Source organism: Wyeomyia smithii, chromosome 2 (assembly GCF_029784165.1).
Source record: "Wyeomyia smithii strain HCP4-BCI-WySm-NY-G18 chromosome 2, ASM2978416v1, whole genome shotgun sequence".
NCBI lineage: Eukaryota > Metazoa > Arthropoda > Insecta > Diptera > Culicidae > Wyeomyia > Wyeomyia smithii.
This window is the reverse complement of record NC_073695.1, coordinates 236018071-236043729: the sequence shown is the minus strand read 5'-3', so window position 1 is coordinate 236043729 and position 25659 is coordinate 236018071. Positions and strand designations below refer to the sequence as shown.

Sequence of the window (25659 nt, the reverse complement as noted above, 5' to 3'; positions counted from 1 at the left end):
CGAAAAATGACTTTGCCGTGATCCTGATTGCGAGAAAACTACTGAACCGATTTCCTTCATCTTTTTTTTTGAATTTTCGTTATTGAATTCGCCGGTCCTTGAACGATCGCTTTTTGAAACATACAGTTACATTTTGCCGCAAAAAAAACTTTTAATGCAATTTTTAGCGCTCAAAACGTGCACCTTTTGGGAAAAACGTTCCCGTTTGCATTGAAAACAAAATACTCATAAAAGCGATCGTTCAAGGACCCGGAACACTTCTAAACTAATGAAATAATATGAGTATTTTGATTTCGGTTGACCCGCTGAGTCTCTATCAGGATACCGCAAGCCTCTGCAAAAAAATAGCGTTTTGGGGAAATGGCCATTACTCCAGTAATAATTGGTGTATCTCAAAATCAAACGTATTTTCTTGTTGTTGATTAACCGTTCTTTCAGAAAAATACCAATTTGATGCAATGAAAATGGTGCTATGTACTTAAAAATAAATTCAAACTTCCCTCATTTTTCTCGACCAAAAAGGTATATAACCCCTTAAGTGTTGTGAGAATCTGATTGGTCTGAATAATATAAATTTTGTTTTGCAAGAAATTTGTAACATAATTCTTTTATATATTGAATCTTAGGTGGTTGAGGTAAAAACGGTTCTTACAAACTTAATTTGGCCTAGGAGTCCCCGGTAATGAGTATTATATGCGTTGTTTATAAGTTTTAAAAATTCTACGCCCTTGCAAGCGGCTTTCCGGCAGTTAACCGGAACATTCGCCATGACAGACGAAAACATGCGTGTAGGCATGTTTTCAAGCTTTTTCTGTGTTTTTTCATCAATTCCTCCTCCGTTTTCGCGACAAAATTGTTGGAATAGATCTTGCGCTTTAAGTTTGTCCAGGAATTCTCGATGGGACGCAGCTGGGGGACGTTGGGCGGGTTCGCCGACTTCAGTACCACATCGATATTTAGCCGCTCCATCTCCTCCAACGATCGCTTCAAGTAGTGGGCCGACGCCAAATCTGGCCAGAACACCGTTTTTTCGCCCTTACGGTATTTCTTGATAAACGACGCAACTTCTGGCAGGCACTTCGTACTATAAATTTCCCCGTTCACGGCCAGTCCGGAGCAAAAGAAGAGTAACTTTGACATCCCTTTCTCGCTGATTGTCAGCCACAGCCGCACCTTCTTGGGGAACTTGGTCTGTAAAATATACTTCACCTCTGTGCTCACTTTCCTCGTAGGGGAGGTAAAATACGAAGTGCCCTTCTAATCGTTGTCTTCTAGGGTGAGATAGGTCTCGTCGTCCATCACCACTGCCACATCGCGATTTGCCGGGGAAATCGACTTGACCATCTTATACAACCATTGTCGCTGCGTCATTGCCTGCAGCTCTAAGACTAGCACCAGTAGACGGGACTGCCGCTTCCTGACATGTATGTCCATGTTCTCCAGATACTTTTTCACTGTTTTACCGCATGCACCAACCTCCCGGCCAAGTGCACGCAGTGATTTAGCCACTTTTCCCTCGGTCTTCCTCTTCAGCATCCTTTGGAACTGGGCTTTCTTTCGATGCTTTGATGGTTGTCCAATTATATCAAGATATTGTAGATGCCGGAACGGGCATACCCGGCGTCTACAAAGTGCCGCACGATGTCCGATTTTGACGTGGCGGGGTACCGTTCTTTGAACGCGCACACTTCTGAACGGAGTAGCTTCACTTTTTCCGCTATCACAGTTAAAGTTTGACTGATAGAGCTGTCAATTTTTTTTTGCTAACTCATGGGTTACTATGATTGATGATGTATGAGTAGTTTCGTCAGTGCGATTAAAGGTAAATCCATGAAAAATTGGCAATTTTTGTCCATTTTTTTACCGCAAACGTTATCCTCTTGGAAAAGATGACGTCCGTCAAATTTTTCGAATTTCTGCAACAATATCTCTGGATTATAATAAGCCTGAACACGCTTAAGAAGTGACTATATTAGAATGTAAATAATGGGATAATGGGATGTAAATCGACAGTAACGATTTTTTAATCCTTAACTGTATGAAAAAATGCAGAATTCTGAAGTACAAATAACCGGAAAAAATATTTGAACGAACCGGGAAAAACCGGGAATTTAATTTCGAGCTTTGAGTGGCCACCCTGTTCATACCTTCAACAAAATATTGTTTAAACTTTTTCAAGCATTATTGCATCAACCGATGTTTCAACCAAAACACTCACAATTTCGATTACTATTACAAACACCGCTACTGAATCCGATAATTCTACAGTTGATATTGCAAATGGTCCCTCCGAATGGTACTCTGTATGCCTGAAGGGCACTGGGTACTGAAATGCCACTGCGACATTCTTGCTGATTGTCTTTTGTGGCGATCCCCGATTGCTGTGCACAGGTTACGGATTGCTCGTACTCATTGATGGAGTAGAACTGTTTTGTTGTAAACCTGTACCCCAATTAGGTACAACATAGTTGATGAAACTAATGACCTGCTTGGGATTGGAGCTCCATACTTGGTATGGAGTTAAAAGGTAACTTCCTAAGAAGTTGTACCTAGAGGAAGCAAGAGCTTCGCAAGAGCAAAGCAAATGCTCTGAACTCTCTGGTTCAGATTTGCAGAATCGGCAGGTGTCGTTCAACACTACGCCGATTTTCTTTAAATGATAAAAAGCGGGACAGTGTCCGGTGAGGAGTCCCGTGATTATCCGTAGGTCACTACGATTTAGACTAAGTAGCTTTCTGGCGGTTCCAGGGTTCGGATAGATAAACTGTTTAGCTTGTCTACAGCCCTGTGCCTGTTGCAATTGGGATACTATTTCTAGCCCTTCCCAAGTTAGTAGTTCGCTTTTGATAGCGGAAATGGACGTACCCAGAAACGGCTCGGGGCCAATAAACCGCTGAGCTGATCCCTGTCTTGCTAGGTAGTCAGCGTGTTCATTACCCTCGACTCCGCAGTGTCCGGGCACCCAAAACAGAAAAACTGAATTCTGTCGGGAAAGTTCCCGTAGAGTTTCAATGCATTCCCAAACAAGTTTGGAAGCGCATTTGACGGACTTAAGTGCTAGTAGTGCTGCTTGACTGTCCGAGAATATACCGATTTTCGCATGTCTGTAGTTGCGTTGCAGACATATTTTTGCGCAGATATATATGGCATATACCTCTGCTTGAAAAACGGTGGGCCATTTTCCCAGGGAAAACGTTTCCCTGATACCGGGTCCGTATATACCAGATCCCGTAAGGGATCCCATTTTCGAGCCGTCCGTATAAAAACTGACGATGCCAGGTGGAAGATTAGGCCCTCCATTGTTCCACATAGAGCGGTTTGTTTCAATCACTCTATATGGAATATCCATGTTGGTCCTAACGTCCATCCAGTCGGAGACTGTGGTTAATAGCGGAGTTAGTTTGAACTCCCTAAGTATGCGAAGGTGGCCGATTTGGTCCCCTTCAAGTATAGTTTTTCTCCTTTGCAACCTTAGAGCGCCAAGCTCTGCTTCCTTTTTCACATGAAGATGTAGAGGTAGTAGGCAAAGCATAGCTTCCATGGCTGCAGTTGGAGTTGTTCGCATAGCGCTGGTAACCGGAAGACATGCAAGTCTTTGAACTTTTTTGAGTTTGGCTTGCGCAGTCACTTCGTTCACCTTAGGCCACCACACTAGGGCAGCATAGGTGATTCTTGGTCGGGCAATGGTCTTGTAAGACCAGAGTGCCAAGTCTGGTTTCAGTCCCCAGGTCTTATCGAACAGAGTTCTGCAGGCCCAGATCGCTGAGATCGCTTTCTTAGCGGCATGATCCAGTTGTGCAGACCAGTTCAGTTTCTTGTCCAGAATAATTCCGAGATATTTGACTTTATTGCTGAAGCCCAGTCTAACTCCATTCAGTATTGGAGGAGTGATGGAGATCGTCCTTCGTCTGCCGAATGGAATTAGTACTGTTTTTAAGGGGTTTATGTTTAGACCCTCCTGTAAACACCATGACATGGTGGTATTCAGAGCCGTTTGCATTCGGCTCGTCATCTTTACCTCTGACGATGAGGACGATGTCATCGGCGTATCCAATGACCTCGTAACCAAGCTGTGAAAGCTTGTTGAGAAGTGCGTCGACAACTAGTGACCATAACAAGGGCGAGAGAACTCCTCCTTGCGGGCATCCCTTGATCACTGACATTGTAACAGACGAATCTCCCAAGGTTGCTGTGATCACCCTGCTAGAGAGCATTGCGTGTATCCAGCTCCTTGAAGTGTGGTCGATTCCCTTATGAGAAAGAGCCGTATCAATTGATGCAAAGGACGTGTTATCGAAGGCCCCTTCAATATCAAGAAAGGCACATAGCGCCGTCTCCTGATAACTCAGGGACTTTTCAATCAACGTCACTGAGCTGTGAAGAGCAGTTTCTGTTGACTTGCCGCATTGATAGGCATGTTGGTTCCTGTTCAGCGGGGAGTCTTTAAGAAACTCATCACGGATATATTTATCCATTATTTTCTCCATCAGCTTGAGAAGTGATGAAGTCAGACTTATGGGCCTGAAAGTTTTAGGTAGGGTTTTGTCCTTTCTTCCAACTTTGGGGATAAACACTACCTTCACCTTCAGCCAGTTATCCGGAATATGGCCCAGGATAAAGCTGGCTCTGAAGAGGTTGATGAGTTCGGACATGATAACTGCGGCCGATTTTTGTAGAAAGATGGGTAGTATGCCGTCTGGACCTGGAGACTTCATAGGGTCGAATGAGCTTAGAGCCCAGCCTATTGAAGCTTCCGTGAACAGTCGACGGGCCAGCAGGAAGGACTCCCGAGACGCCATATGTCTCGAATTGTCCTGTCGCGACCCATCACTATTCAGTTCTTCGGTCTCTGTCGATCCAGGAAAGTGGGTTTTCATAAGAACCTCCAGCGTTTCCTTGGTAGTGACAGTGAGGCATCCATCCTCTTTCCTCACTTGTCCTATACCGTTAGTATGGTCTTTGGACATCGCCTTTTGGAGCCGCGTAGCTTCCGGCAGAGTTTGGATTCTTTCACAGAAACTAACTCTGGATTTCCGTTTAGCCTTGCGTAGCTCGGCGTTGTACTTAGTGAGGGACGCCCTGTAGTCGTCCCAGTTAGACGTGACTTTTACCCTGTTGAACAGCAGCCTAGTTTCCCGACGAAGGTCACTAAGTTGATCATTTCACCAGGGTACGTCACGGCATACTGACCGCTGTGTTAGTGGAGTCCGAATGGTAAATAACAGCTTAAACGGGATTGACTTTCGGTATTTTCGACTTGCTCCAGATTACCACCGTCCACCTGAATGGCTTCCGAATCAACTCGATAATTGATCGTTGTTATATTTTTTTTAGCATATAATTTCGGTTCTCACTGTTCGGGACCACCCTCAACTACTAAAGTTTGCAAAACATCATTTGCGCTTGACTTTTTCACCAAAAGAACGCTAATGAATATCAAACAAACAAAATAGAGTTGCATTTTCTCCAAAAAAAAATCTTCCCCGTAGCCTAAGTGCTCTCTTCGAAAGGAACTGATACCGACTGCGAAAATAGTATTGTGCTTATATAGTATCTTACCCTCTGACACTTAGACAAATCGAAATTATCTTCAATTATCGATTCTTACAGAAATGCGCGCTTAACAAACTTACAAGCTGTTTTACTTGACAGTTACACCAGCATCAGAAATTGGGAAGTACCGTTCGAGGTCGCGGGGAATCACCATTTAAACATTGTTTTTATTTGTCTCTCCATTTTTTTTAATTAAAACACTGCTCTGAATTCTAGAAATCCGGCCTTTTTTTTGCATTTTTTTTCTCATGTAGACTCATCAATTATACATCAAAATATGAGCATTTGATTGTATCCTCTAAATATCGCGTTGAAATTTATCGTCTTCGGCAGTGGTTTTATTTTCGCCTGACCAAAAGCACTACGTCATTTGCAAAACCAATAACTTCGAAGCCATTTTTGTTAAGCGTCGGAGAATGACCAATGACCACAACAAGGGTGGTAAAATTCTGCCATGAGAGCATCCTTTAGTGACTTTTCTTGTTAAGAGTGTTTTATCGAGTTGAGCAATATTTTTATTCTCCAGAAAATGGCAAGAATTTGAATACTTTCAAATACATAGTAGAATGGTGAGAGTACAAAATATACGGAATTGAAACAATTCAAAATTATCATGAAAAAAATAGATAAATTTTTTTTGATTCCCAACTTTATTACTGATGCCGATCAGAGTGCGTCGTTGAATCACTTGACTGGCCCTCATATTTCTCTCTTACCAAGCTAAATATTGTTTTGTGGATTTTGGTTTGCATTCAAGTCAAGCAAGACGAAGCCAATGAGAACCAAAAAGATGACTGTATTCAATGTTTTTTTGCATTGGAAAGAGAGTTTCTCCTGTAAATATTGCAGGTTAAAAAAAGCTCTGATATTGTTACCGAAGAAAATCCTGTTTTCATATAGCAACTAGTGACTGTAAAAAAAAGTAAATCACCTTTTTTGGCGCTATCGACCGGTATCGGTATCGGCCAATCAATGTTACATCGTTTGAACATGTTATACGATGACCACAAGCATGTTATACTAACCATCAAAAAAGAAAAAATGACACAAAAAGCGTGCGTGGGCAGTACCGGATTGTAATTGTTTATTTCAATTAGTTGGCAATTTGCCAAAAATAACATGTATCAATGAAAACTCAGTCACAAAAAACATCCGGTGTTTCTGACGTAATATTTTGGATCAACACCATGTGCTGAATATAGTATTGTTACTAAGAAAAGATCTACAAAACATTGCATCTCCCATTCATTCGTTTCTATTTTACCAGCTGTAGAATCTTCACTAGAGAAAATTTTGTTATACCTTAAGAAATGTTCTAGTTCTAGCGATAATCTTAGTTTTATCACAGAAAGTCGGCATGTCGGATCAAAAAATCAACCAGGATGAACGACTACAAATCAGTTCATTATACGAAGACTTTTTGTGCAATTTTTTTTCCTTGTGATCTCTTCAAGGTGTAACAATTTTATCGATATCACCGATCACTGCAAATTGATAACGATGAAGAACACAATTCATTCATGTTTTCCGAGTCACTTGCTACTATATAAGAAGACAACTTTCTATGAAGTCTCAATCAGTGCCTTTCCAATAGCAAGTGCCATCAAGCTGCAATAATTGAAGAGTACTTCCTTCCTGACCCAATAAGAAAATGAATCCAGTTATCTGTTTGGTTCTCGTTGGCTTTGCCTTGGTGTGTTCCAATGCGAACGCAGTTCCACCAAAACTTGACGATGGTCAGGAATATTTTTACCAATCAGGTGAGTGATTGAACAAACAATGAACAATATTAGACATTTATATTTTTTAAACAATTTTCATCCCAGGTGCCGTTCAACCTAAGAACGCAGAAGGTCAACCTCGATTGGTTTGCCACATACCGGGCGGAAGAACCATGTGCGATTCGTACTGTAGATCACTTAAATTCAAGTACGGTTTATGTAGAAGTGACAACATTTGCCAGTGTTACTATTCATAATAACACACCATGCAACGATAGAAGTCAAACTGGACATGAAGCTGAGAAGGTGTGCTAGTTGGTGACAGTTATCGAACCTTAGCAAGCTTTGTCCAATATAATTGATAATATAAATAAACTTTGCATTCCATAAAACGTCAATACCTTTTTTTACTTTACGTATTGTATGTTACGTCCAAAAATTTATTTTGAGGTATAGCCAGTGCGTAGGCCAATTTCATAAAAACTCTTACCGTCATCGGTTGAAATTCCAACTTCAAATAACTGCAGCAGTCTTATGATTTTCTAATCGAAAATGATAGCTAACCATGTAAAGTTTCGTAACATTAGATGAACTCAACAACTTTATTCTGAAAAACGTCCGAAAAACATTCAAACATATTAACATATGTCATAGGAAACAATTATTTATATTTTTATCAAATATCCTTTTCTCTTGTTATAAAAACAATCGAAAAGGGTAATCTTGAGTCTAAGCCAACATATCTGCGAAGATTGTTCGATTCGGAGATACCTGCGTCCAGGCCTTCCAGGAGTACAGCTGTACACTCAAAATATTTTTCACATTATTGTTACGTGAAATTTCCTGTACCTACTTATTCATTTTCTGTCATTTTGCATGATTTATGTGACAAACATAACATCTACGTGAAAATCACATGCATACTATGTTTTATCACGTAGCATCAACGTGAACATGGCAACGTCAAACCGAATGTCTTTAGAAAAAGTACCTCGTGAACTTTCTGTGCGAAAATATATAGAAATCAAAATGGTGAACCTGTTGGCTGATTCAGTCTCTGAATATAAAATCGAATTTCTCGATAGCTTGCCAATAAGTGAGCCATAAGAATTTGACATCGAGTCTTGAGCTTACGGATTTCACACAAACTTAGTTAAAAAGACGAGGAGTTACTTGAACAAAAACATTTGCAGCTAACAGTAAATGACGTCGGCAAATGTCGCAATATTTATCAGTTTTTATGTCGTTTAATTCATTTACGAATTGACGATTATGTATGCCCGTGCGGCCTATCGAGCAACATATTTCGATAATTTCTGAAAACTATTTTCTCTCTCTTAAGAATTGGGGAAACCATATTTAAAAATTATACGTTGTATGAAACGTAGCAGCTATCAGATAATGAAAATGCTTTTCACTTTACCGGTAGTTGAATTTTACGTGAAACTCACATGAAATACATATGTTTGCTGAATAAGATTCACAGGATAAATCATCTCACCAAACCATGATGAACTCAAATGACAATCACTTAAAATCTACGTGAAAATGACAGTGGAAAATATTCACATAACTGTTCCGGTATATATAACGTGAAATATATTTTGAGTGTATGAGTAAAATGTCTTTTTTCAATTTTTCCGCTGAATTAACCTGTGGCATTTGTTCTTCAATTGTTGGACGCTCAATTGAACGGTTTTTTTTATCAGAGGTAATAGTTAGACATCAACTTTCTCATTCAATTAATCCGATTAGACTTTTGATAATATTTTATCATTATTTCATTATTTAGTATTTCCTCGTGCTATTTTATAAATTTTACGGGGCTCCCAATAAAGCTTTACTATCTCCTGCATTGCCGAACCCGGAAAAAGCTAGGTCATCAACGGTGCTGTCAAGTGCCAATTTTCTGTTTCTCATCCTGCGAATTCTGTATAAGGGGCCGTTCCTAAACCACGTGGTCATAAAAAGGGAGACGGGGAGGTTTGTCAAAAGACCACGACGGATCACGCACGGGGGTGGGGAGGTTAACGAAATGATCACGTGGTCTTTTTTCCTGACTTATAATTTATTGTTTTTTTTAGGTTTAAAATTAGTTTATTTGACACGGCACGATACATTTTCTGTTTTACTGAGCCAAGTACAATTCGTATTAATTCTACGTTAGCAGTGAAAAGAGGGAGGCCTTTTATTTATTCTCGCGGCCGACTACGAGCTAGTGGGGATTTAAGGTAAGAGGAGGGAAATAAAATTTTTGCTTAAAACTAATTAAGATATACGATCTATTTGTGTTTCGACTGGTGTTCTTTTTTGTTTTTTAAACATAGATTTAGGCTCTTCGTGTTCGTGTCTCCAGCGTCGTATACAGGTATTCTGACAAATAGACAAAAGAATATTAAATTTTAATGTCAGTCTTCTTCAAATAACAGTACAGTTGTGTCATGTACTGGAGATCACCGCTTCCCAGAATGTCTCTAACGGGTACGTTCGGTTGTTTTCCTCGGGCCCGGAGGGAATCTATAAGCTCGGACCTAACATCACAGAATTCGGCACACGACCAAACAACATGCTCGATGTCATGGTAGCCATCGCCACAAACGCAGTGATTACTGTCTACAAGCCCTATACGAAAGAGATGCGTGTTTAACGTGTAGTGATTGGACATAAGTCTGGACATCACGCGAATGAAGTCCCGACCTACATCCAACCCCTTGAACCATGCTTTCGTCGATACCTTAGGAAAAATGGAATGTAGCCACCGTCCCAGTTCATCTGAGTTCCATGATGATCGCCAACTGTTGAGTGTTCTCTGACGCCAAATGCTATAAAATTCATCATAAGCATTTGGTCTTTCATAAATATCGCCATCAATAGCACCCACCTTAGCTAAAGAGTCAGCCTTTTCATTACCCGGAATCGAGCAATGAGAAGGGACCCACGCTAAGGTAACCCGGTAATTTTTATCTGTTAAAGCACTTAAAAACCGCCGTATTTTCCCCAGGAAATACGGGGTGTGCTTAACAGGCTTCATCGATCGCAGAGCCTCAATGGCACTGAGACTATCTGTGAAGATGAAGTAGTGGTCTATGGGTAGGGTTTCGATGATTCCAAGAGAGTACTGAATAGCAGCAAGTTCTGCGACGTACACGGAAGCAGGTGCATCGAGTTTGTAGGAGGCGGTAAAATTTTCGTGGAAAACACCGAAGCCTGTGGACTCATCTAGATTAGATCCGTCAGTGTAAAACCTTTTATCATAACTAACATGTTTAAACTTATTGGAAAAAAATTTAGGGATCTCTTGGGGTCGCAATTGATCCGGGATACCAGAAATGTCTTGTTTCATGGTGGTGTCGAAGAATATAGCATTATTAGAAGTATCTAAAAGTGCGACATTGGAGGAATCGTATGAAGAAGGATTAATATCTTTAGCCATATAGTCAAAATATAAAGTCATAAATCTGGATTGAGATTGAAGGTCGACCAACCTCTCGAAATTTTCAATTACTAATGGGTTCATAACTGTGCATCGAATTAGCAACCGGTAAGAGAGATTCCAAAAACGATGTTTCAACGGAAGAATACCCGCTAACACTTCAAGACTCATCGTATGGGTCGACTGCATGCAACCCAAGGCAATACGCAAACAACGATATTGTATTCTTTCTAGTTTCAAAATATGCGTGTTCGCAGCGGAGCGAAAGCAGAAACAACCGTACTCAAGAACTGACAGTATTGTTGTTTGGTATAACCTCAGAAGGTCTCCTGGGTGGGCTCCCCACCAGGTTCCGATAATCGTACGAAGAAAATTAATCCTCTGTTGGCATTTTCGTGTCAGATACCTAATATGACAAGCCCAGATGCATTTAGAGTCGAACCAGACCCCGAGATATTTAGCGACTAAAACCTGCGAGATCGTTTTACCCGTTAGTACGAGCTACGAGCTGCAGCTGAGCTAGGTTATGCTTCCTAGAAAAAACGACCAACTCAGTTTTCTCCGGAGAGAATTCGATACCCAGCTTAAGAGCCCATTCAGACAAATTGTCTAAGGTATCTTGCAATGGTCCTTGCAGATCGCTAGCCTCGCTACCAGTAATGGATACAACGCTATCGTCTGCAAGTTGCCTTAGCGTGCATGAATTTGCAAGACATTCATCGATGTCATTGACGTTAAAATTATATAAGAGAGGACTTAAACATGAGGCCTGGGGAAGGCCCATGTAACTAATTCGGGAAGTTGTCGAATCGCCATGTGAGAAATACATATGCTTTTCTGACAACAAGTTGAGCAAAAAGTTATTCAAATTTGGTGAAAGTCCCTGCGAATGAAGTTTCGCGCTTAAAACTTCTACAGAGACAGAGTCAAAAGCCCCCTTAATATCCAAGAACGCAGAAGCCATTTGCTCTTTCCGAGCAAATGCGACTTGAATTTCAGTAGAAAGCAACGCTAGGCAATCGTTCGTCCCTTTGCCCCGGCGAAAGCCAAATTGAGTATCTGAAAGTAAACCGTTTGTTTCGACCCATTTGTCTAACCGTAAGAGGATCATTTTCTCCATTAATTTCCGGAGGCAAGAGAGCATCGCAATCGGCCTATATGAATTGTGATCAGAGGCAGGTTTCCCGGGTTTCCGAATAGCAATGACTTTTACCTCCCTCCAGTCATGCGTAACAATATTTAGCTCAAGAAACTTGTTGAACAAATTCAACAAGCGTCTTTTTGCAGAGTCGGGTAGATTCTTCAACAGGTTGAATTTTATTCTATCTAACCCTGGAGCCTTATTGTTGCACGACAGGAGAGCCATTGAAAATTCCAGCATCGAAAATGGAGGCTCTTCCGTAGTTACTATAAACGCGTCGCGAAAGGTTTTCTGTTCCGGTACAGAGTCCGGACAGACCTTTTTGGCAAAATCGAGTATCCAGCGATCTGAATACTCCTCACTCTCATTCGAAACGTCACGGTTCCGCATGCGCCTGGCGGTATCCCAAAGAGTGCTCATCGCTGTTTCCCTCGACAACGCGTTTACGAACCGCCGCCAGTACCCGCGTTTTTTCGCCTTTACTAAGCTCTTCATCTGCCTGCCCAGTGCCTCGTACTTTCGAAGCAGGTTGACAGTGCCGTACTCCCGGTAGTCCTTATACGCCGCGGACCTTCGCACGTACAGCTCAGAGCACTCTTTGTCCCACCATTTGTTGGGAGGGCGCTGTCTAATCGTTACCCCGGGTATCGGTTTCGTCTGAGCTTGAGTCGCGGCGTCGATTATCAAGCCAGCTAAGAACGCGTATTCTTCCTCCGGAGGAAGTTCCTCGTGAGTCTCGATAGATTCCGCTATAATAGACTCATAACGCTTCCAATCAATATTACGTGTAAGGTCGTAGGAAATATTGATTGGGTTCGGGGGAGTTGAACCATTAGCAATTGATATAACGATTGGAAGATGATCACTACCGTGGGGATCGTTGATTACTTTCCACTGGCAATCTAACGCTAGTGATGTCGAGCAAAGGGATAGGTCAAGCACGCTTTCACGTGCTGGAGGATTGGGTACACGTGTCGCTTCCCCAGTATTCAAAAGTGTCATATTGAAGTCGTCGATCAAGTTACAAATTAAAGAAGATCGGTTGTCGTCGTACAGCGACCCCCATAGCGAACAGTTAGAGTTAAAATCTCCCAAAATCATAAAAGGTGCGGGAAGCAATTCTGCTACATCAAGGAGTTGCTTCTGTTCAATCCGCGCGGATGGGGGAATATATAACGAAACAAGGCAAAGGTCTTTTCCATTCAAATTCGTTTGAATGGCAACAACTTCAATATTTGAGATCGAGGGGAGGTCGATTCTGAAAAAAGAGTAGCACTTTTTGATCCCTAAAAGTACCCCTCCACCGTGTGAGTCTCGATCTCGACGAATAATGTTAAAATCGTGGAAATTGAGTTGATCGTTCGAATTGAGAAAGGTTTCACAGAGCGCGAATGCGTCACAATTGTATGTATTCATCAAATGAGAAAATAAATCGAATTTGGGGATAATACTTCTGCAATTCCACTGTAATACAGTGAAAAAATTCCTAACCTCTTTCGCCGTATTAGTCATCGAAAGATATAATAGCTGAAATGAGGGGCCAAGTAGCTGCTAGTTGCTTCAAAAAGGTTTTCACTGTAGGAAGAAGGGCAAGAAGAATATTTTGTAGGGGATCTGGTATGTTGAATGTTTTAAATATCCAGTCCACAATATCAGAAAATTTTATGAACCCTGTTTCTTTTTTATCTTCTGATCGAGAAATGGGTGCACGAGGGGTTCTTGGTGCCCCAGGAAGCGGTGGGTACTCCTGGTTTGATTTGAAATTAAGACCGGGGGTACTTGCTTCGGTTTTTCTTCACCGCTTCCTTTTTGTGTTGTCTTATTGGTCATTCCGCTAGGGGTTATCTTACGACCTTTGCGAGAAAGATTAGGAGAGTTGAGCATTCTCCTCTTCCTAGATCCCTCTGGCAAGGCATAGGAACACCCTTCGACGGGATCGTCAGATGTACCCTCATCAGTTGGCAAGAAGGAAAAGATGTTTCCTGTCAAGGGTGGCTCAGCCCTCTTAAGCATTTCTGCAAAAGATCGCTTTGATCGTTCCTTAAGGGAACGCTTAATTTTTTCCTCGTGCTGTTTGTACGCGGGACATGCCGGAAGGTCATGCCGAGCTCCCTCGCAATAAAGACACTTTTCAGTATCCCCACTGCAAGCGTTCTCAGCATGATTGCCTCCGCACTTGCTACAGCGTGCCTTGTTGCAGCAGTAGGTGGCTGTGTGACCTAACTGCTTACAGTTTTGGCAATGCATGACCCGCGGTACGAACAGGCGTACAGGTAGACGAACCCTGTCCAAGCGGACGTAGTTCGGCAGCGCGGATCCGGCGAATGTTACTCGGAAGGAATCCGAAGGGAGGAATTTCTTCTTCCCTTCTTCGATGGATACTGAATGCAATTGCTTGCAATCCAGTATCTTTACACTTTGCACCAAGGGGTTTTTAAAACAGCCAACTCCATGACGCAAATTGTCATCGACAGTGAGATTCCCCTCGGTAACCACACCGTCGATTTCTACATCCTTGGCAGGGAGGTACACGCGATACTCTCTCGTGAAGAGCTCGTAGCCAGCAATTTCGTTTGCTTGCTTCAAGCTACTCACGACAACTCGCAGTTTGTTCGGCCTCACCTTCGTAATCTCGGTTACGGCCGAAAAATGTTTTGCCAGGTCTTTGCCAATTTGAATAATATTCAATGGCTTCTTTATGGGCCGGAAAAAACAACGTAGGGACCGCCAGCGGCATCTGGGTAAGCTTTTACCCGTACTTCCGGTACACTTGGTACAGGACTTGGCAAAGGGGAGGGCACAGGGGAAGGTAGGGGTGAGCTGATGGGAGAAATTCCAATTTCTTCCCCGTTTGTTTCCACCTCCAGGAAAAGTTGCACCTGCATGTCGTCCATTTTGCGAGAGCGTTACGCTCTACCGCACACAAACGATAAATTTTCGAATATGGGGGGGGGGGGGTTTCAGGTAGTTGATATTAAATTTTAAAAACAATTTTTCAATCTACAATGGATCAAATAAAAAAAAGGCAGTAATACTAATACTATTAACAATAGTAATAATAATAATAATAATTGTAGTAATAATAATAATAATAACAATAATAATAATATCAATAATAATATTATAACATAGTAATAATATTGATAATTATAGCAAAAATTCTAAATGTAATACTTCACCGAACGTCTAAGTCACGACCTCACGGCTGATTGTTGGATTAATCGAGTGTCTCCGCAGAACAAACAATGACGATCCAGCTTCGTGTTGTGACACAGTGGCCGTATCTTACACGCGATCTTGTAGATGCCACTTGTAGTTGACTTCCACTCGCTGGATCGTATGGTGGTCCGTGCTGCTAGCGGGGTAACAGCGGTGCGGGAGAATTATTCTTGCTGATATATCAGCTGCGTATCGAATCACTGGCGGGGTAGCCTGCCCCTACCAGTGTGCAGATGTTTCTGCCGATATACAACAGGCTATTGTTATCGCGCAACACAAGAACTAATCGACAAAAAAACACCCGTACGATAACTCGTGTATTGTTATTTTGCGAACTCAAACGGAGATAAACAATTTGCGTCCAATCGAGACGAAAGCAAAACAACGAATGTTGTTTTTTTTTGTTCTGGCTTATTTTCCGTCGATCTAGTTCCGCCACTGTTGTTGTGCCAATCTCCCGACGCCCAAGCAGGAGACTCCACCCAGAACCCTAACTTACGACCCGTTGATTAACGGACCGGCGCCAACGGCTTTACTTCCTTCCTGATCCCAGAAATTTTCGCCTCAAAAAATCTCCCGGTGTCGGCTAGAACTGAATGGTTGTGAGAAGATCACGCCACCCCACAATCATCGAAACCTATGTCGGCGTTGGGCTTCGAACCCAGGCGTCGAGCGTGGTTGGTGAAGACGTTATATAATTATATATAATTTATTGTTGCCACTTAGTCAAAAATGAAGCTTTTGCATTTTAGAAATACAGAATGTACTGAAAGTTCAATGATAAAAATGTAAAAATTTAAATGAATTTTTCGCACTTGACAAATGAAAAGACCACGTGGCTGTAGCAGTATTGCTAGAAAAATTCAATGGTGAGCCGTTCGTCAGATATCCAATCAGTTTGAGGGAAATAACTTTTTCTACAAGCATCGTAGCGCCTTACGGTCTTCAGTAGAGTTTTTCCCAGGAAAATTTTCTACAATTATCATGTATCGATATATTTTTAGAAGCCAACTAGACATCTCTAGAGGATTAAAAGTGGATTTTCCCATACAAAATCGTATGGAAACTTCAAATACCGGGCGCAAAAATAAAGTTCCACCGATCGATCTGATTATTTTTCCATTTAACCGTGTCCCAGTTTAGTGTATATTGCTAACTATATAGTGTGTGTGCATGTCTATAGCGTGTGTGGCTTGCTATATCGTCAATTGAATTCAATACTGGTACAACTAAAAATTTTGTAGTTTTGAGTTTTTAATGGCAAACGATGCTAAATACTACAAAGTTTCATCTCACGAAAGACCTGTTTAAAAATTCACAAAATTTCCAAAGTTATAAGTAAATGTGCCTTTATGGCACAAATTTAAAAAATTCCATAAAAGACGAAAAATTGAGTTACAATACATATATGCACATAAAAAAGGAAATCTCAAAAATTGAAGTTCCAATTGAACGAAAAACGCTCGATCGCTCGCGTTGGCGTTCAGCATGTTTCAGGCCTTTGGCTAGCTATATAGCGTGTGTGTGCATATCTAGAGCGTGCGTGGCTAGAAGTATAAGGATTAAAATTTATATTTATATTGCAAATTAATTACCTCATGTTGAATTTGAATATAACAGTAAATCTTTCAGAACTAAATCAAAAATTTGCAATGTTGAAAAAACAATCTTAATTGTCAATAAATGGCATTGACTAACATAATTAACCTTTTTGATTAACTTCAGCTAAGCCTCAAAGTTTACTAAGTGTATTTTATCATTTATCTGAAGAAATGAGCCAGTGAACCTGAATCACATAATTTTTCGCTCAAGTCCTACTATTTGCCGCAATCAGTTGTAAAATTATCTACGATACCGCAAAATTCAATTCCATTTCTTTTTTGTTTTGGATACGGCAGCAAGTAAAACCTCAAAGTAGCACTTAGCTTCTGCTGTTGTTCATTATCGTTATCGGTGCTAGCTATCGAGGTAAACGTCATCTGGAGCAGAGAGCCATTAAAATAATTAACCCCAATTGAGTTTATTCCAAAACCTATTGCAGGAAGTACATTGACATAAGACAGGCTGTCGTATTCTACGTTAACTCCCTGGCTGTATTATGCGCTATAAAACTTTGATAAAACTACAATTGTTACTAGGGCTCTGCGGTCTTGTCTTATAGACAACCACTTCAAGTATTATGAATCTGGTAAAAAAGTGTTTTATTATATTACCGTGACAAACACCTGAATTGGTATTTGTTTTATTTTCTGCAATGTTTGTGCTTAGAACCTTAAATCTAACCTTATTATAGAAAATATGTGAATGATTTGTGAATACTAGGTCTAACGAGATTTCGCACACAAAACATGCCTAAAATATTTAGCATAAGAGCAATTTCAAGAACCACGGGGCGAAGATTTTAAACGACCATTGTTGACTTTGTATAGATGTTATAGGCTAAACATGTCATTCTTTGCCATTAATATTTCTTTTTTTTTTTTGTCAATTATAACCAAACATATTGTTTGTAGAGAAAGTGGTTGTAATTGCGAATTTGCGTTTGGTCACTGCACAGTGGTCCAAGGGCAGCCAAAACCTTAAAAGTCATAGTGAACCAATCTGTCAAATTATATTTTTCTAGGCTTTCTTAATTCTTCTGGGACAAGAATCCAAAATTTGAGTGTAATCCGTTGAGTTTTCATTTTCTTACAGCTTTTGGAATGGACAAACATCATGTTTTTCGAGGATAATCACTGTATTGCATTACATAACTTGAGACCATCCTGTAGGTTGACAGGATGTAGGTACATGACTGACGTCTTCTGAGAAACTGTTCACATATGTCCAAGGCATACTTCTACTGATTTCAGAAACTTCCGAACATTTAGAAGTTTGTGTATTGTGTTTAATTGCTGTCCTATAAACATTTTTCGGGTTAAAAATGCCTTAAAACTATAATTGCCCATGATAGCCCGGTATCCAATAGGTTTCATTTGGAAGGTTAATTCATAAGCTTCAAAATGATGAAGGTTTGATTTAGCGAAAACAAGCGATAAACGACTTTTCATCAAGTGTTTCTGATAGCGTATCATGTTCATGTGCCTTACTCAATCGTAGTAGCCATGGACGCGTGCTCCATAAACGGTTGTTTCGAATATAAACAACGCACATAGGGGTATTTGAGTGCAAAAGTTGGAATAAATTGCAAAACTCAAAATTATTATTGAACCACCATAATTAATACCACTAGATTCATGGATAGTGGGGGTATCCCATAGCAACTATTTTGCTTTAATTTGTTCTGTTTTTGGCTCACAACAGCTGTCAAACTAGAAGGTAAAAGCAAAGCAGATTTTGAATACGAAGTTTTGTGATTTTTTCGGTGGAATTTTTAATACTGGTGATTTTATTCGGCCTGTTTCGAATATGGACCTTCAAATGAGAGGTATACATTAGGTTTTGAACATTTTAGATGGAGTGTTTGGTGTCTTGTTGACTGTATATTTCGCATTGCCAATTATGGATATTTTACCTTTCGAATTGAACTTCGAAATTGTTTTTTTCTATGTTCTGGACGTTTCTGTGCACAAACAAACTCATTTTTAAGTAGATACGAGTGTCCTTAAACACGTCCAGATAAAAAAACTTGCGCATGTATGCGCGTTTAGGATATATCATGATTTTATGCAATCCTATGCAATGTTTTTTTTTTAAATTTATGAGTTGTTTTTTTGAAATCGCGACGTGTTTTCAGACACCGAAAAAAACTTTCAGAGGAAACTTCTTTGAGAATGGCTTCAAGAATCCTCCGCCACACCATGGAATGGTAAATTTAGTTTTTTGGAGGCGAAGTTTTTCCAAATAATGAATCATTCTTGAAATCGTGAAAGATGCTTAAACAGCGAATTATTGTTATTAAAGCAGATATCATGCGCACGTGGACACCATCTAATCGACACAAAATCCGCTTCTTTACAATGAATGATACTTTGAGTCTCTTGGTTCCAGAACAAGTCAATCCCACTAAGGAGGTCTTTGTAACATTTGGGTACAATTTTTAGGATGAGTCTGATAAATAAACGTTTTTGTATATAACTTCGTTTAACTGTATAAAAATCAAATATAAATAAGAATATAATTCCAGCTGAATCTGTTTTTGTACAATCGTTCATTTTTGTGCAGTCTGTATTGAAACTGTCTGCATAAAAGCAAAACTTCAGAACTACATTCCGATTCGAATCTTGAATTTTTGTTTGTTATTATAATTCATCATCGCGGTCAAGTGTTTGGTGTACAGGTCAATTGCGAGGCTAGTACTACGATCGTAAGGGACCTGGGCGTAGTCTTAGACTCCAAACTTACATTCATAGAACATTATAACTCAATAATCAACAAAGCAAATAGTATGGTGGGCTGTATAAAACGCTTCGGCCATGCAACTAAATTTTTATTTAAATTTTTTTATTAATTTTTAAGAAATCGTAAAATATTTTCGGAAAACTCTCACAGAACTAACTACTCAAAAAATGGCCCAATTAATCGCAATTATATGTTCACAGTCCAAATAAGCACTGACGAAGGCACTAAGTAAGTGTTGAAATACGTATATGCAAGTGATAAGTGAAAACTGATAGAATTAAATAGTGAAAGTGGATAAAAAGTGTAATGTGTAGTAAGAAAAGTTATTTATCACTGCTACGTAGATATTATTTATCTTTCAATTATAATTTTCATATTAAAGACATAGAAACTGCTAAATATGAAAATTTCAGCGTTATTGTGCAGGAAAATAATGTTTTCCAATTTTTCAATCAAAATACCCCTATGTGCAACGTGGAGAACAGAATGTTTAGGTAAGGAATTGTTTCATACTAATAATTTTCCTTTATTTTACTTCAAATCTCACAAATGTTATTTGATATATGTAATACATCTTAGTAAATATTAATATTATACTGGAGAATAAACAGACTCATAGTTTTTATTTCGAAATTCGTTCAACGTTCAATCAGATATCTCAATCTGATAAAAACCTGCTTGAATCCACTTCTACAGCATTTCATTTTGAGTAACTGATAAGGTTTATGTTGGAGAACTAGCTCTCCAGGGGAATCCAGGAAAAAAAGGGTCGCATGACAGAATTCGGTTTAGTTAAAAAAAACTGAACACCGAGACGTATCTGGTGAGTAACTACCTAACACAGACACATTATGTGGTTACAATTAACCTAACTTTATAATTCCGAATCATTTGACTGGTCCTATGATGAGTTTTGGCCATTTTCGGGTGGTTCTAGGTATATTATGTAAATATTTTGGCACTATTTTGGTCATATTTCCGGAATAGTTAGGCCGATTTAAGATTACAAACAATAGGATTTAAGAAGACTAAAAATCCGTTCGTTTGACGGTGAATTATGTTGAATTGGTCAAGTGGTTGCCGAAATATTGGGGAAAACGCATCACAATGAAAAAAAAAAAAAACAAAAAACAAATAAACCATCTATAAAAGCGAAAATATTAATATATGAAGGCTAATTCAATACGGAATAAGTTTAAGGGTGTTACAAAACCGTAATTCATCAATACCAATCGTTCAAAAATAAGTTTGAGGTTTTGACAGTGATTTTCTCTAGAGTGGACCACTGTGCACTGTGTTGCGATACTTAGAACAGTGCCTAAGCGCAGCTGCTCTAAGATGATTGAGTATTTGAGTCGCCGGTTCGACTAGAGAAGAGTTGGCCGACGACCAGAAACAGGAACGTGAATAGTGAACAGCTCACTCAGAATTGAAGAAAAAGGTGAAGCTTGAGAATAAAACAAGCTTTTATATTGCATAGTTTTTTCTCATATCCACTAATAAAGCCACTCATAAAGCCTTGGTGCTACATTCCGATTCGTAACTCGGCCTTCTGTTTATTTTCACACAGACTTCGCAGCCAACTGTTTAGTGTACAAGACAATTGCCGAGCCGAGACTCGAACCTACGACGACTGGCTGTTTTAGGCCAGAGTCGTACCTCGAGACCATCTGGAAGACTATTTACCGATACCGAGTACATTATTCATATAAAAAAAGTGATTTCTGTTTTATAACTAGAGTGTAGATTTGCCGTTTTATAATTTCAAGTAGAAAATTACAGAGTTATTTTTAGGTTACCTGCAAAAATTGCTCAATTCTGATACAGTGGCGTCCAATCAGTTTGTTAGCTGATGTTGAAACTTCAACCCAGCAACGACTATAACAGTTTTTGTGTAATTAGCCTACGCGCTCGAAATTGAGCTGTTAATGATTTGGACGTAGCATACAAGACGTAAATTCAAAATAAAAGGAGTGACATTTTGTGGAATGCAGAATTTAAATATATTCTCAATTATATTGGACAAATATTGCAAAGGTTCGATTCATCGATTTCGGATTACTATTACCAACTAACACACCTTTTCTGCTTCATGCCCAATTTGACCAATTGTTACATGACATGTTATTATCAATAGTAACATTGGCAAACTATGTCTTTTGTGCATGAGCCGGACCTAAATCCTTTTGATTTACAGTGCCAATTGCACATGGCGTTCCCACTCGGCATGTAGCAAACCAATCGGGGTTGACCTTCTGCGTTCCCAAGTTGAACGGCTCCTGGGATGAAAATTGTTTTAAAAATGTGTCATAATTGTTTATTATTCGTTCAATCACCCACCTGTTTCAGGAAAATATTCTTGACCAACGTCAAGTTGAGCACTGTTTGATGGAACTGCGTTCGCGTTGGAGCTCACCAGGGCAAAGCCAACGAGAACCAAACAGATGACCGGATTCATTTTCTTATTGGGTTAGAATGGAAATTCTCTTTAATTATTGCAGCTTGATGGCGCTTACTGTTAGAAAGGCAGTGATGTGGACTGCAAACAAATGTTCCTCTTTATATAGTAGCAGAAACTAAAAACAATGAATGAATCCAGTTTTTTTAACGTTATCAATTTGCAGAATCATTGATATCGATAAGCATGTTACACCTTGAAGAAATCATAAAGGAAAAAAGGTACACAGAAAATCGCTCATCCTGGTTGATTTTCTAATCCGACTCGCCGGCTCTCTAAGACAAAACAGAGATTATTGCTGTGCTGGTTTAGAGGTATATTTTATAGTCAAGACTAATTGCCTAATAAAATAAAATTCTCTAGTCAAGAATTTATTACAGGTGGGTAAATAAGAAACGAAGGAATGGAACAAGCAACGTTTTGTAGATCTTCTCAAAGTAACAATACTACATTCTGTTCATAGATATCAAAAAAGGTCCTCTTAGTACCTGATTAGAATGTTGATCCTTGAGTTACGTCAAAAATACCGGATGTTAACAATAACAATAACAATATCAATCCGGTACATCCCACGCACGCTTTTTTGTCATTCTTTATTATTTGTGATTAGTAGAGCATGTTTGTAGTCATAGTATAACATGTTCAAGCGATGTAACATTGATTGGCCAATACCGATACTGGTCGATAACGCTAGAAAAGGTTTTACTTTTTTTGTTCACAGTCACTAGCTGCATGGGCGCAACTACGGGGGGGGGGGCTTGGGGGGTCTTCAGCCCCCCCCCCTAGAATTTTCCAGAGAATGATTGTATTCAATATAAGTACATTCCATACTTCTTATCAGAGCATCAAGCATTTGGGCTGTGTTTCGCCAGTTTTCTAGACGATGCAGAGACTCATCACCCGCAAGTTTTTTTTCGATCTGTTCGAGCTATCGTGCACGTTGCTGGGGTTGTGCAAGGTTGCTTAAGAGAAGTGATTTCACAGGGTTGTTGTCCGGCATTTTTGCGACATGACCGGCCAATCGCGACCTATCGACTTTCGCCAGGTATGCGATGGGGTTCTTTCCAAGCAGCGCGTGCAGTTCATGATTCATGCACTGTTGTCATTATCCGTCGTCCGTCTGTACTCCACCTTAGATAGTCCGCAGCACCTTCCGTTCGAAAACTTCAAGGGCGTTAAGGCCCTCCGCCAGAAGCGTCGTTATATCGATTCCTAAGAGGACTACCGGTCACATCAGGTACATCGTCAACATTTTGCTTCGTCGCACCAGACTCGATTTTAGCATGCTGCTTTACTAGGGCCTAGTTGCCTAGTCTCGCGATGGGGCTGCCGGATTTGGTGTAGCTAGCGAGACACCGCATTTCTTATAGCGAATTTCTTTATTTCACTGTGTTCGGGCAAATCTGCCGAGTAATAAAGAAACGACATCGCAATTCACGACGCAAGGGAGAAAAAAAAACCAGATAATTGTTTACGAATTAAGCACGTGCGGTGGCGAGTTGAAGCTGACAAATTTTACAATGCGCTTCGGGCAGCACGCAGGTCAATACTGGGTCCATTAAATTTTTCCAGCAACACTGCTACAGCATGCTGCTATTGCAAACTTGCTTAAAAATGAAAAATAATTTCGCGTGGAATTTTGCTTGAAAGTGTGATTTTTGCTCATAGTTTCTTCGGCGTAGCCTCCCAGATAAATTACACGCGATATCATTTCCTGTCACATGGTTGAATTTGCAACAGCAGCATGCTGCAGCAGTATTGCTAGAAAAATTCAATGGTGAGCCGTTCGTCAGATATTTAACCAGTTTGAGGGTAACAACTTTTTCGACAAGCATTGTGGCGCCTTACGGTCTTCAGAAGAGTTTTTACCAGGAAAATTTCCAACCAATATCATGTATCAAAATATTTTTAGGAGCCAACTGGACATCTCTAGAAAATAAGTTTTGAAAAAGTGTATTTTCCCATATAAAACCGTATGGAAACTTTAAAAATCGGGCGCAAATCGGGCGTTTCACCGATCAATCTGAAAATTTACCCAGTTGTTGTAGGACCCATAAGGAACAGTAAAAGTGCATGGGAGCGAAAAAATTACACCATCACTTTTTCCCATATAACCGTGTCTAGTGAACATGGCAACGTCAAACCGAATGTCATTAGAAAAAGTACCTCGTGAACTTTCTGTGCGAAAATATATAGAAATCAAAATGGCGAACCTGTTGGCTGATTCAGTCTCTGAACATAAAATCGAATTTCTCGATGGCCTGCCAATAAGTGAGCCATAAGAATTTGACATCGAGGGTTGAGCTTACGGATTTCACACAGGCTTAGTTAAAAAGACGAGGAGTTAGGGGTCATCCACATACCACGTGGACAGCTTATGGGGGGGGGGGGGGTTAGGTAACGTCCACGGTCCATACAACTTTTTTAAAATTTATATGGACAGTTGTCCACGGAGGTGGAGGGGGGAGTCAAAATCGTTAAAAATCTGTCCACGTGGTATGTGGATGGCCCCTTACTTGAACAAAAACATTTGCAGCTAACAGTAAATGACGTCGGCAAATGTCGCAATATTTATCAGTTTTTATGTTGTTACGAATTGACGATTATGTATGCCCGTGCGATCTGTCGAGCAACATATTTCGATAATTTCTATTTTCTGTCTTCTAAGTATTGGGGAAACCATATTTAAAAATTATACATTGTATGAAACGTAGCAGCTATCAGATAATCAAATGCTTTTCACTTTACCGGTAGTTGAATTTTACGTGAAACTCACATGAAATGCATATGTCTGCTGAGTAAGATTCACAGAATAAATCATCTTACCAAACCATGATGAACTCATATGACAATCATGTAAAATCTACGTGAAAATGACAGTGGAAAATATTCACATAACTTTTCCGGTAATTAAATAAACGAAATGACCAAGTGGTCTTTTTTCCTGACTTATAATTTATTGTTGCCACCTAGTCAAAAATAAAGCTTTTGCATTTTAGAAATTTAGAATGTACTGAAAGTTCAATGATAAAAATGTAAATTTTGAATTTTTGGCACTTGACAAATGAAAAGACCACGTGGCTGTAGCAGTATTGTTAGAAAAATTCAATGGTGAGCCGTTCGTCAGATATTCAATAAGTTTGAGGGAAATAACTTTTTCTACAAGCATCGTAGCTCCTTACGGTCTTCAGTAGAGTTTTTCCCAGGAAAATTTCCTACAATTATCATGTATTGATATATTTTTATAAGCGAACTGGACATCTCTAGAGGATAAAAAGTGGATTTTCCCATACAAAATCGTATGGAAACTTTAAAAATCGGGCGCAAAAATATAGTTCCACCGATCGATCTCAATTTTTTTTCCCATTTAACCGTGTCCCAGTTCAGTGTATACTGCTAGCTATATAGTGTGTGTGCATGTCTATAGCGTGTGTGGCTTGCTATATCGTCAATTGAATCCAATACTGGCACAACTAAATATTTTGCAGCGTTAAGTTTTTAATGGCAAACGATGCTAAATACTACAAAGTTTCATTTCAAAAGTTATAAGTAGATGTGTCTTTATGGCACAAATTTAAAAAAACTCATCAAAGACGAAAATTTAAGTTACAACTTGCCTATTATATGCACATAAAACACCCAAACAGGTTCAAACAAAATTTGAAGTCTTCAAATTTGAAGCTTCCATGAAAATGAAAAACGAAATTTTAGACGCGAATTTTCGAAGACATTTTTCTCGAAACTATGAATTTTGAGTTGTGCCAGTATGAAATTCAACTGACGATATAGCGTG

The 25659-nt window shown here is 39.7% G+C and overlaps 2 protein-coding genes across 2 annotated transcripts in view; both read left to right on the top strand.

Moving 5' to 3' along the window:
- LOC129724116 (uncharacterized) overlaps nt 1-25659 on the top strand; it is a 100333-nt gene that overhangs the window by 9781 nt on the left and 64893 nt on the right. The window lies entirely within an intron of this gene.
- LOC129724121 (uncharacterized) lies at nt 7121-7672 on the top strand. The gene is made up of 2 exons (XM_055678762.1): nt 7121-7313; nt 7380-7672. Exons 1-2 carry the CDS (start codon nt 7205-7207, stop codon nt 7529-7531), a joined length of 261 nt encoding a protein of 86 aa, XP_055534737.1. The 5' UTR covers nt 7121-7204; the 3' UTR covers nt 7532-7672.